Source organism: Tiliqua scincoides, chromosome 1, assembly GCF_035046505.1.
Source record: "Tiliqua scincoides isolate rTilSci1 chromosome 1, rTilSci1.hap2, whole genome shotgun sequence".
In the NCBI taxonomy this organism is placed as follows: domain Eukaryota; kingdom Metazoa; phylum Chordata; class Lepidosauria; order Squamata; family Scincidae; genus Tiliqua; species Tiliqua scincoides.
Genome location: NC_089821.1, coordinates 23,921,437 through 23,933,568, shown reverse-complemented (window position 1 = coordinate 23,933,568; position 12,132 = coordinate 23,921,437). Strand labels below are relative to the sequence as shown.

Below are 12,132 nucleotides of genomic sequence, written 5' to 3'. Positions count from 1 at the left end.
ACAGAAGAGAATTGTAGGGACTTGTAGATGCTACCACCACACAGCACTGAGACACCAAGCTTCATCAAAAGCCACTGATTGGTTTCTTCAGGTTCCTGCTCCAAAAGATCCATCTGAGAGCAAACACCCACTGCTAGCTCTCTTTCATCTACTGATATTACAGCTAATTAACCCATGTCAAGGGCTGTTGGGCACCACATTCTTCATTTTTATATATACACTCACTTCAAGGTACCTTGCAAGATTTTTCAGGCTTCAGTCAAGCAAAAGGGCTTCCCAAATCCATGCAACACATAAACATACCTATACATTAGAATTCATTTCAACCCCACTGCATGCACTTCAGTTCTGTCAGAAAGAGCAGCCATTGGCACATATATGCAATCCAGAACAGTTTCCCATTTGCCCTATCTTCACTCTTTATGAAATGTTCTGCATATCAAGAGAATGAGTGATTATAATGTATGTTACAGAACTCATGTACTATGTACTATCATTTTTTTGTATTTATGTTCATCAACCTTTGTAGGATTCAGTCCACTATCACCTAGAACACTCCCTGGAGATAAGACAGGCATTGACAGGGCATGCTGAAATTTGGTTCAATTACTTGGAGTACATGATTTCTGTCCACCACTTCCTTCATGCTGAAATAAACTGTACCTTGCTTTTAGCAGCAGTTCCTCCTGCTTTGGCCTTTTTGGCGTCGGGCTTGGTCTCCAAAGTGCTAGATGCAAAATCTTCTCCAGAACCTAAAAAGCACGAAATGAAATGGTTTAACTAAAAAGCTACTCAAGTAGGAGATCAAAATAAATTCACAAGTAGTATGGCACATTGGCCTTGACTTTTGCAAACAGATGCCCATTGCAGACAGCTTTTGAAACGGAAGTGTTTTTCAAAAAGTCATTTCTGATAGAGAAGAAGAGGTCTGCTGTCCAAAGGACTTTGAACTATTTTCCTTGAGGCATGCTGAAGCTTCATGAAGAAGGTCCCAGTTTCAATCCCTGAAATCTTCAGTTAGGGCACAGAAGATTTGAAACCTTGGAAAGTGGCAGCCAGTCACCACTGACAATATTAAATTAGATGAACCAATGATCCCACTAAATGTAAGCAGCTTCTCATGTCCCTCAGGTGAGCTCAGTAGCAATGCTACTGCTGTCATTTGTTTTGAGGGTCTGTCTGCACTGTTTGTACAGTAGCCAGGGCTACAGGTCCTAAATGACACAAATCCTACCAGAGATGTTAACTTCCAAAGGGTTGCTTTGGCCTAGTCTCCCAATTTTTGTGGATCCCCCTCAGATTTCCTGACCCACTTGTTGCCTCATTTTGCAGAATTCCCTCTGCCCCTTCCCTCATGTCCTCTCCCCTCATTTCAAAACTGACTATACATTGTCATGCTCTGTCCCAACTGGTCTGGAAAAAAAAAGAGCAAAACAATGTGGTAGCAGTGCATGCTGATTGGCCATCACCAGACAGGGCAAGAAGATGAAAAAGGAAGAGCTTTATCAATTGGCCCATCAGGAACCCACATTGCAGGCTGGGGTGGGTTCCATTCTTAACTCTGAAGACTGCTATGCTAAGTAAATAGACATTTTCCATTTTCTTATATCTGAAACGAGTGCTAAGTGGGGAAGCAGTTCAGAGAGCTCAAATCATACAACAGGTACTTTTAAAAGACTGCATCTTTGCCTGATAGCACATAATGATCATAAGATTATCTTTTGATAATACAAGATATTTCAGCAGGATATTACTGCTTGCAATCCACCAAGTATGTTGTGTCTCCACTTCTAATTATACATTTATAAACAGAATCTCAATTCTTTAAAAACAATAAGCAAAGCTTTTTCAAAAGAAAAGAAGGATGGTAGTATGAAGGAAATTTACCTGATGCAGCTTGACATTTGGTTGGAGCTGCTCCTCCTGCTCTGGAAGACATCTTTGGAGGTGGAGCAGGTTTGGCGGGCATATTGGCTTTGGCTTTTTCAAGCATGGCCAGTACTTGATCTTTAGAAGCTGGCTAGAGAGCAAGAAGGGGAACTAAGGCACAATGCCAAAATCCACTTAAACAAGCTAAATTCATGCCATATTTCTCCTACTTTGCAATTTTCTACTTCTAGACTTATTTTAAGTTTAGACATTTGAAAGGAAAAGAGATGGTGATTCAAGTTCTGAATACTAAGTACAGCAACTAATATTTACAGTATTGTACCCATTATGCAAAAGCTTTTCTTACAACACCTGCATGTTTATAATCCTCAGAATTGCACAACTTATGCTTAGGTTAGGAATTGCTGAACTGCCTAGAAGGTGATCTGCAGCTTCTTCTTCTCCCCTCCCCCTCCCCGATGTACTTAATTTATCCTTGGACCACACACTAGAGGGAAAAAAGTTGATTGCTTGCAATACCTTGAGCTTGCCAGTGGCTTTGGCCATCTTCTCAAACCCGAGATGCATCATAAAAAATGGCAAGGCATCCTGTGCCTTTTTACGGACATCCCCATTTCGGTCTTCCAGGCAAGAGTACAGATGAGGCACACATAAAACTAAGTCTGATGGGACATTACGGAGAGTGGGCAACTTTTCAGCCAACCAACCTAAAAGCTGAAAGAAAATATCCCTTATGTTTCTTCTTATCAAGATACTGCCTCAGTGAACAAAAGGAAAGCAGAGCCTGATCACCGATTGGCAACAACTGGAGAGAATCCTTAACCTCAGCAAAAAGCAAAAGAAAGGAAAAGGAGGGGCATACTGCATATTGCCAGCATGAGCAGAAACTGAGTAAGGATGGACTAATGTAATTACTAGAGGGTGTTACCAGACAGGAAGAGATAGGGACATGCAGGCCAATACTAGGGATTCACTGAACTGTATGGATGCTTGTTAGATGCAAGGTTGCAGCACCCACACCACATGGTCCCAGCTCATAACACCCACAGGTCCTGCCCAGTTGAATACAGTGAGACAGAAAGGTAACCCAAAAGGTGAAACGGATAGTGACTGGCACTGGTCAATTCACAATTTGGAAATTTGCTCATTTGCTCTGGAATTGGTGCTTCATAAAACAGTCATTTGTTGCTCTTGGGACACCAAATGGGAACATCTTTGGAGATTACAGTACACAAAAGAGCCCAGTTTCACAACGGCACAACTATTCTTATCAACAATTCAGCATAGCTATGTTTAGCCAATCTGCTCATCTCTACAAACTCAAAAGCAAAGCTCATTTATATGCTATAACCCTTACCTCTTGCCTTAGGAAAGGATTCTCTTTCTTAAGCTCTTCAGACAAGTCTTCTCCTTCCAACCACTCTTTCATGCCTGTCTGTTCTGTCCAGGCATTCACAGTTGTGAGGGAAGCTGCTCGTACATTGCTCTGATGTAAATACAAGATTAAAACATGATTATCCTCAAGAGCAGGGGTGCCCAAACCCCGGCCCGGGGGCCACTTGCGGCCCTCGGGGGCTCCCAATCAGGCCCTCGGGGAGCCCCCAGTCTCCAATGAGCCTCTGGCCCTCCAGAGACTTGCTGGAGTCTGTGCTGGCCCGACGCAACTGCTCTCAGCATGAGGACGACTATTCAACATCTCGTCTGAACTGTGGGATGAGGGCTCTCTCCACTATCTGCAGTTCATGTCTGTGATGCAGCAGTGGCAGCAAAGGAAAGGCTGGCCTTGCTTTGTGCAAGGACTTTTATATGACTTGAGCTACTACAAGACTTTCATTCATTCATATAAGTGCAATCTCTAATAAATTCATTTATGTAAATTTATTCAAATTTAAAATGTAAATTAATTCCCCCCCCCAGCCCCTGACACAGTGTCAGAAAGATGATGTGGCCCTCCTGCCAAAATGTTTGGACACCCCTGCTCAAGAGGGATAAGGAAGTCAGTTAGGTACAGCTCTGGGGTCTCTTTCCAAGTGCGCATCCCCCTGTGTCAGTTCAGTACCAGAAAGTACTCAGTATTTGTTCATCATCTCAGAAGGTAGCATAGGTTCTGGAGAATATCTTGGGTGCCAACTTAAGGCAACACAAATAAACCCATGGGCACTCTGCAAAGCATTATGCCTTTTATTACTTAATCTCACAATTAACATTTTGATAAATAGCATGCCATTTAGAAAGACTACAAGATGGACTATAGCAGATAGTCTTACCAAATAGCACAATATTGCCTGGACATAAACTGATGACAATAGTAACTTTACTTTATTCTACACCTCCAAAGAGTCAAAGACGGGCAGAACAAAATAGTTTTTTCTTCTTTTCTCTCCCTCTCTCCAGCTGATGCTCTCTCTAACCCAATCCATCTAAAGTGAACCCTGCAATTAAGCAGTCTTCCATGCACTTTTGTGCTGCACACCACAGGCCTAAGTGCAAATGCGGTTTATATTCACTACATTAAATATGTAGTCCACTGAAAGGAATGTAATGTGAACAGATCACATCTGGCTCCTGATCCTGTAAGTAATACGCACAGAAACTCGTTTCTGTATGCCAATACCTTAAATATTCAAGGACATTTGCCATACAGCTGAAAAGGAGAGGGAATCTGGGTGAAAAGAATGCACCCTCAAACCCCCTTTCCCATTAGTCCCAAGAACCAGAGGTAAGTAGATGGTTCAAAATACAACTCTACTACATTGTTTTCTGTGAAAAGACGCTTACTTCCTCCAACATAACTTGGTAGACTATGCGCTGCTCTCTGCTGCCAGTGTCTGGAAGAACCATGACAATACAATGTATGAGGAATTCTCTGCTCCCGCCAGTTTTTGGGGAGCCAGGGCATTTAAGCAGACAAAGATCTCCCTGCATCACTTGGGACTCCTGCTAGTATGCAAAAATCCATTCCAATGGTCTATCAGGACTGGTTTTGGCACACAGCGCAGTAACAATCAGGACACTTCCCCTAAGTGGGCAGCGATACAACCAGTATTTTATTTCACATTAACACAAGAAAGCTAGAATTCAGTATAGCTTCAATCTCAAAATAATTATTCTGAATACTAAACAGGAACACATGAGAGCAAAGCAAGAAACAAAGCTTAGGAGAGCAAGTGGTTGGTGCCTCCTACCCATTCCCCACCATCTTTTTCTTCAAGGAAGAACCTGCCGCCTGAAGGGCGATTGGAGAGAATCCCCAAAGTTCAAGACCACTGGAAGGCAACAAATACAAAGTAGGAAGCTTCTCTTCCCACTGAGAAGCTTACAAAACGGGTACCACTGAATTTACAATACACTTTTATCAATGCACAATTAACCCAGAACATGTGACAGCCAACATGCCTACAGGCTGTACTGAGGAATATAGAAATTTACCTTACTGTCTCCAAGGATTGAGATAATGGGAATCCCCAGATTTTTCACATGCTGCTTAATATTTGGGCCCATAGCAGTTGCCAGTTGCTGGAGGATACTCAGTGTTTGTTGTACCTGAATTGGAAACAAAATGCAGAACTTACTTTGATTACATGCACCCATGTGCTGTTTAAGTAGTAAGCTGTAGTGTTCTTGGCCTACCTGTAATGGTACTATCATTTTACAGTGCTCTACCTTTACTTTAAATCAGCAGTACCTAATGTATGCAAACATATAACTTCCTGTGTCTCAAGCCTGTTTCACATACAGCATGTTTGTGCATTCAGTGTAATTAATCCACCCTTTGGGGGACTGTTAATTTAAATGATACTAAAGCAATGTTTTGCAACATGTGGTAGGGGAAGAGCCCCAAACACTGTAGCCTTTCCCCATAAGGGAGGTGCCCTAGCTCAGTAATAATTTCAGTCGCTTTTTTGCACCTTTTCCATTTCCACTATATCCTTATCAAGATGTGGCAACCAGAACTGGATGCAATACTCCTGGTGTGGCTTTACCATTGATTTGTACAACAGCATTATAATAGCTGTCTTATTCTCAATACCTTTTCTAATGATCCCAAGCATAGAATTAGTCTTCTTCACTGCACAGGTTTTAATTGTAACAAAATACCCACAGTATGTTTCTACATAGATTAATTCCATCTCCTTGTCTTTTTAAGTGCACATATACAGTATGTTACTTTGTGTACATATGTATAAAATCATATGCATTTTATGGACCTTTAAATTACTGCATTAATTTAAGATTTCCATTTGTTTTCGTTTGTCATAAGACCTGATAATCTCTAATAAGCTTTCAGGACAAACAGAAGCACCATTATGACATCCACCCAGCTGTACTTTAGAACATATGACATAATGAAATAACAAAGCCCGATTGTACTCATGTTGTGCTTTCTGTGGTAGAGCACATTTCCTCTGCTTTGAAAGCAGAATAGGTTCTCCGAGGTGCACAGATATTTATAGTTGTGCTATTTTCTCCATTTGTGTGAAAAAAGAGTTGTATCAATAAACAAGTTGGCAAGTGTAAAAATCTAGATTTCCTTGTTGTATAAGATTAAATGGCATAGCTGTCATATTGGATCATTTTAAATTCTGATTACAAGTTTTAAGTGAAGCTGGTATGCAAGGACTGAGAGGTTACTGACTGCAACAAGTTTACTCCCAAATTCTATGGCACAAATAGCATACCAGAATTTTATTGGAGTCATTAAGGCGATTCTTCAATGCAGGTGCAAGTTCACCTATGTTTGGTTGTATGAATTTGGCTTCATTAATGATGCTTGTCACTTCATCAAGACCTTCCTTTCGGATTTTCCAGTTTTTATCACCAATCTTAGATACCAAATCAGATGTGATCTTATCACTAAAAAAAGAGGCAGAGCAAGTACTTTATCATTACACTCCAGTTTCTTTGAACAAGAAATAAAGCTTTAATCTGTATGTTACAGATTAATACATACAAGTTTACACACACATTACAGACAAATTATAATACACATCTACAAGTCTTAAAGGCAGAATAGTTGGTTTTCAGCAGGCCTAACTGAACACAGACCTGATATCAGATCTTGGCAAAAGATCCACAACATCATTTCCTGAATCCTCCTGTTCTTCTCCATCTTCTCCATCATCCCCACTGCCAACAGTGTGCCTAGAATTGCCTCGAGTCGGAGCAGGTGGTGTTTGTCCTTGCATCTGAAACATTGGTGTGAGGTGAGTGATTGTAAATTGGGAGGCTGGTGTTAATATTAGATGGGTAGGTCAGCAATTTGGTTTATAATTCTGTGCTTGGCTGTAAGTTAGCTAAGAACTACATACAGTAAGGCCACCATTAAAAATCAGATGAAATACTTAAAGATATGGATTATGGCGTAAAGGCAGATAGTGCATTGCCTATCTGTTTGAGATTGTTCAGTATGATTTTTTCCCAAGTGAACAAACCAACTTTTCATCAATCAACAAATGAGATCCTTACAGTTCAGTATGAAAAACTATGTTTATTAGCAAACAGTATTTGGATACACTTGGATCACAAACTCAAACTCATTCTTAAATGACAACCTACAGATGCTCTTCCAAAATGTGCCTTAGCAAGTCAGACATCTGTTGAAAAATCTGTTGTTGCATTTTCACTTTAATGATTTGCCATTGTTCAATTTGGTTTTTTTCTAGTCTTAATTTTTTATTTCTTTTCTATAGCTATGGATTCTTGTAATTGTATTTATGTAACCCCTCAATTGTATTTACAGTGTCACAACCTCTCAAAAGTTACAGCTTAAACTATTAAGATATTAATCAACCTTCTGGAGCAATTTATTTTGAACATTTTTATGGTGCAGCTCACAAAAAGGAAAGGTGAAGGAGGTTTCACAGGGTACTTCATGCAAGAGAACAAGCACACCTAACTGGCCACAATGCACAACTAACAATATTTATGAGGACAAGGCTGTTTAAGTACTTGAGCCAATCAAGAATAAACCCATCCAGAACAGACCCAGCACTTAGAAAGCAGCTTACTTTTTCAAACTCTGCATCGATTTGAGAAAGAAGAGCAGGTTTCTCATCTTCAAAGAACATCCGCAATGAAGGGCCAACATAGAGATACATGACACCTAACAAGGTAATGGCAGATGTCCTTACAGCCTGTTAACAGGAAAAAGAAGTTTAATTTCAGAGTTACTCCGATAACACTGACATCTTAGTTTGAAGAAAGATTTACTCACAGGGTTGGTAGCTGCAAGAGCAGTCTTCACATTGCTGATGAAAGCCTTTACATTCAATCTGAGAGGGAAAAAGGGACAAGTTTGCTGAACGTATCCCACCAAACACCACAAGCAGCATCAAAACATGGAATAGCGACTTATTTTTTTCTAGAACAGTTTGTTTTGAAGCAACTACTAAATTCAATGTAACTGAAGGCATTCAATCTAGCAGAATCAGCCCACCCCCCAAGATCACGGAGAGGGCAATAACCTTAGTTAAGTCTGCCTGATCTCAAAACTCATAGGTCTACCTCTAGTTCTAGTGTTTACTGAAATGGTAAACTTGTCGTGGCTGTACCTCTTCAGAAATAGCTGCATCTTCTTCCTTGCACAAAGGAATATGACATGACAGGAAGACTAGGCCAGACCTTGCAGGCACTCTCTGTAAAGGAGTGTCTTGCATGATCCTACTTATCCCCCAAGACTGGCTAAGGAAGTTCTGCTTAACCCCTGCTAACTGGTTAAGAGGCACTTTTTCAAGTGGGTGCTCCTCTTTTATTTAGCAGGGGGAGAGTAACTGGCCCACCTCACCCCAGCAGTGTCTTTTCTAGTGGCTATCTGCTGGTGTTTCATCTTTTTAGATTGTGAGCCCTTTTGGGACAGGGAGCCATTAGCTATTTGATTTTCTCTGTAAACCGCTTTGTGAACTTTTTGTTGAAAAGCGGTATATAAATACTGTTGTTGTTGTTGCTCCATGTCCCTCATTCGTATGGCAGTAGGGTTTGAAGTATCATTGGTGGATACACAGGGTAGAGCTTCCTCAGCTGTGGCACCTAGACTTTGAAACTCCCTCCATCAGGGGGACTGCTTATGGCCATCCTTGCATTTTGTAAATTAGAGAAGACCATCAATTTTAAATGAGTCTTCATGATGAATTATTCTTTTTTATTGCTGGTGTGATATGCTCTTTTTTTACCTGATTTTAACATAGCTGCAAGGACCATCAGGGTTTTCCGCTAAGATCCCATTTCATACAATGCATTTTACCTATTCCTAGGCAAATGTCACCAATAAGAAGCAACTTGTCAGTGACCTGAACTTCCTGAAATAGATATTTCGCATTTCCTTGTCAATCTCACAGCACAATGTACAGAAGACATTGTAGGAAGAGAAAACTGTGTGTGAGTAGGCTCTACGTGTTAAGCCTTTAGGCACATATGGCAGGTAGCCTACCTAAGGGTACAATCCTAACCACCTTTCCAACACCAAGGTAAGGGCAATGCAGCTCTGAGATAAGGGAACAAATATTCCTTTATCTTGCGGAGGCTTTCTTGACTGCCACCCAACTGCAGGATGCAGCACATGCCCCACTGGCACAGCTGTGTCAGTGTGGAAAAATTGGTTAGGATTTGGGCCTAAGGGATGCTAATATCCTTTACTTGCATTTTGCCTCTTCTCAGTCATACTGAACCCCCACTTTAACCAGTAAAGCATTCTCTTTTTCTGCCTTGAAACCAGAATGCAAACACCAATTGTTAAATCAGCAAAGGACAATACAATAGTCTAGTGGTTCCCAAACTTTTTAGCACCAGGGCTCACTTTTTAAAATGACACTCTATTGGGACCTGCCTAGGTTTATCAGACTTGTAAAAAGGGAGATCAATCAATCAAATAATTTATTAATCATAACAACCAGAAAAAAGACCCTCAAACGTTTATCGCCCTATATTTACACATACTTGCAAACTTCAGGATCCCAGCTCCTTGTAGGGCAGTTAGCAGTTGACTTGCAAACTGCAGGTGCTTAGCTCTTTGCAGGGTAATTACAGTACTTTCAAGGGACACGCGGTGGGGGTGGCAGGGCTTCCCCACCTGAGTCCTTTGAAAAGTACCACCACTATGCAAAGCGTCCAAGCGCTCACAACCTACACACTCACGCGTGGGTTGTGGGTGCTTGAACACCTCACATAGCGGTGGCTTTTCAAAGGACTCAGGTGGGGTTGCCCTGCCTCTCCTGCCAACCGCACATTCCTGGTATCCTCCATCAGCGACACTATCTGATTTTTGAATAGCTTCAGAGTTTGAGGTAATCAGTTATCTGATCCTTCTATCACCCTTTGGTGACCCACCAAATCAGGTCACAACCCACCAGTGGGTCCCTACCCACAGTTTGGGAACCACTGCAATCGTCCAAAAACAAGAACAGCATGCCACTGAGGGCAAAAACACAATATCAATCCCCATCTCAGTCTCCCATTGTAAATATACTTTCTGAGAGAAAGTTGGCAAAGTCATCATTACTGCTTTTTCTATCATTGTCAAAAATCAAACAGAGCCAGAACGCCTTTATTTGCAGCTAGCTTATGACTTACTGCCAGCAACCTTTTGAAATACTCTCTTTACAGCTACTGTCCCTCATTAACGCATTTGGATTATTGTGCCAATTCCTTGGCCTCATAGAAAAAGATGAAGTTCACAAATGCTATTCAAGGGTTACAGTAAGAGGGGATTGGTTATTGCAAAATTGCACATGAGCCCAGTAAGCCCGAAGTTTATTCTGAACACAGTTATTGCAAGCCAGGATGACGCCTAGTGTGTCTGAGGTGATGCAAGCAATATAAATCTGACTTCGGTGCTGGATATGTAATGGCTGTCTTGCGCGCGCATGCACATGCGTGCGTGCACGCACACTCTCTCTCTCTCTCTCTCTTACTCCTCACCACTTGGTATTATAACAAAATGATGTATGAGTGGCATAGCTCTGATTATATTCGCTTACTGCAACTGTTTGAAACTTACCCTGCAAACCCAAACTCTTTGATTGCATTTGAGAGCCAGTTCAAGGTTTCCGACTGGTTCTTTGGGTTCTTCTGAGAGAAGGCCATTGACATCACCTAGAATGAAAATAGAAGATTTATCTTCTCTTCATAATTTCTAGAGTGTACAGACAGCCAGCAATACTTGCATTGAAATTAAACAGCACAAATCTAGCCTCTGAACTATATAGCAAGACACTAACTTCCATTAATAGCACCACTCCAAAGGTACTGCTTTAAAAAATGTGGCTAGGAACCATCTAGTCCAGTGTTTCTCAACCAGTGGTATGTGTACCACCCCCAGTGATACTTGCAGGATCCGCCAGACCTGGTAGTGAGACCAGCAAAGCAACACAACTAGCAGCAGGTGGTTCAGCAAGCAGAGCTCCAATGTGATCTTTTCACGCACTTGAAAAAGCCCTCCCATCTGTCCTGAGCTCTGTGGTGCTTTTCGTGTTGCGTCTGGCCTCCCAATGCAGAAGTAACTGGTGATGACATCATTGCCAGTTATTTCCAGTGGTACTTCCAATAGATGGACATGCAAAGCGGTACAGCAGACATTGAGAAACACTGATGTAGTCCAATGTTGGACTGATCATGGCACATGTCTGCTTGGTAGTAGACAGAGGATATGTCTTGTAGTTGCTCCATGATAGACAGGAACATGTGACATTGAACCTTCTGCCCACAGGAGTTCCAGACTTGTGAGCAAGGCAGCAGGCACAGGTTGACTGAGGCCTGTTGAAAAGTTGCTTGCACAAGTAGCATCTTGATGGATAAAGATCCCAATCACAGAGGTAGCAGCAAAGAAGCCATAGGAGGCTGAAGTCAGAAAAGTTCTTGTGAATGTCAAGGCAGTGCATGCACAGATGTTCACATACTCTTCCACTTCTATGAGAAGAGGTGGAGGCAGGATATCCTCCACCTACTGCTAAGATGATGTAATGCTAAATCCAACTTTTGTTCTCTGGCAATGGAGGAGGATATCCTTAAACAGAATGTCCTAAAGCACTGAAAGTTATATAGTAGGCTCTTCTCATGGGTGACTGCACCACCTACTGAGTAACTTGCGTCCAGTTGCAGTGTCCGATGAGGCATATTTGTCCAATTTGGTAACGGCATATGAATGTGGAAACAGACAACCATATTGCGGTCCTCAAAATGTTTGACTGCGGCAAATGCCGTGCAAATGGATGTATTGTCTCGAGTATATTTGGTTGAAGTCTCGTTTAA

General features: G+C 41.6%; 1 protein-coding gene across 5 annotated transcripts in view; it reads right to left on the bottom strand.

Annotated features, from left to right (window-relative positions):
- The window catches only part of CKAP5 (cytoskeleton associated protein 5), a 70,101-nt gene that overhangs the window by 24,385 nt on the left and 33,584 nt on the right, over window positions 1–12,132 (bottom strand). For all 5 annotated transcript variants that reach the window (XM_066633907.1, XM_066633924.1, XM_066633932.1 and 2 more), the window contains 10 exons: window positions 10,883–10,977; window positions 8,105–8,162; window positions 7,899–8,024; window positions 6,937–7,076; window positions 6,570–6,744; window positions 5,320–5,433; window positions 3,248–3,376; window positions 2,410–2,604; window positions 1,888–2,020; window positions 664–752 (listed from right to left, as the gene is read on the bottom strand). In XM_066633907.1, the coding sequence (XP_066490004.1) occupies window positions 664–752; window positions 1,888–2,020; window positions 2,410–2,604; window positions 3,248–3,376; window positions 5,320–5,433; window positions 6,570–6,744; window positions 6,937–7,076; window positions 7,899–8,024; window positions 8,105–8,162; window positions 10,883–10,977 (1,254 nt within the window). The remainder of the gene's footprint in view (window positions 1–663; window positions 753–1,887; window positions 2,021–2,409; window positions 2,605–3,247; window positions 3,377–5,319; window positions 5,434–6,569; window positions 6,745–6,936; window positions 7,077–7,898; window positions 8,025–8,104; window positions 8,163–10,882; window positions 10,978–12,132) is intronic.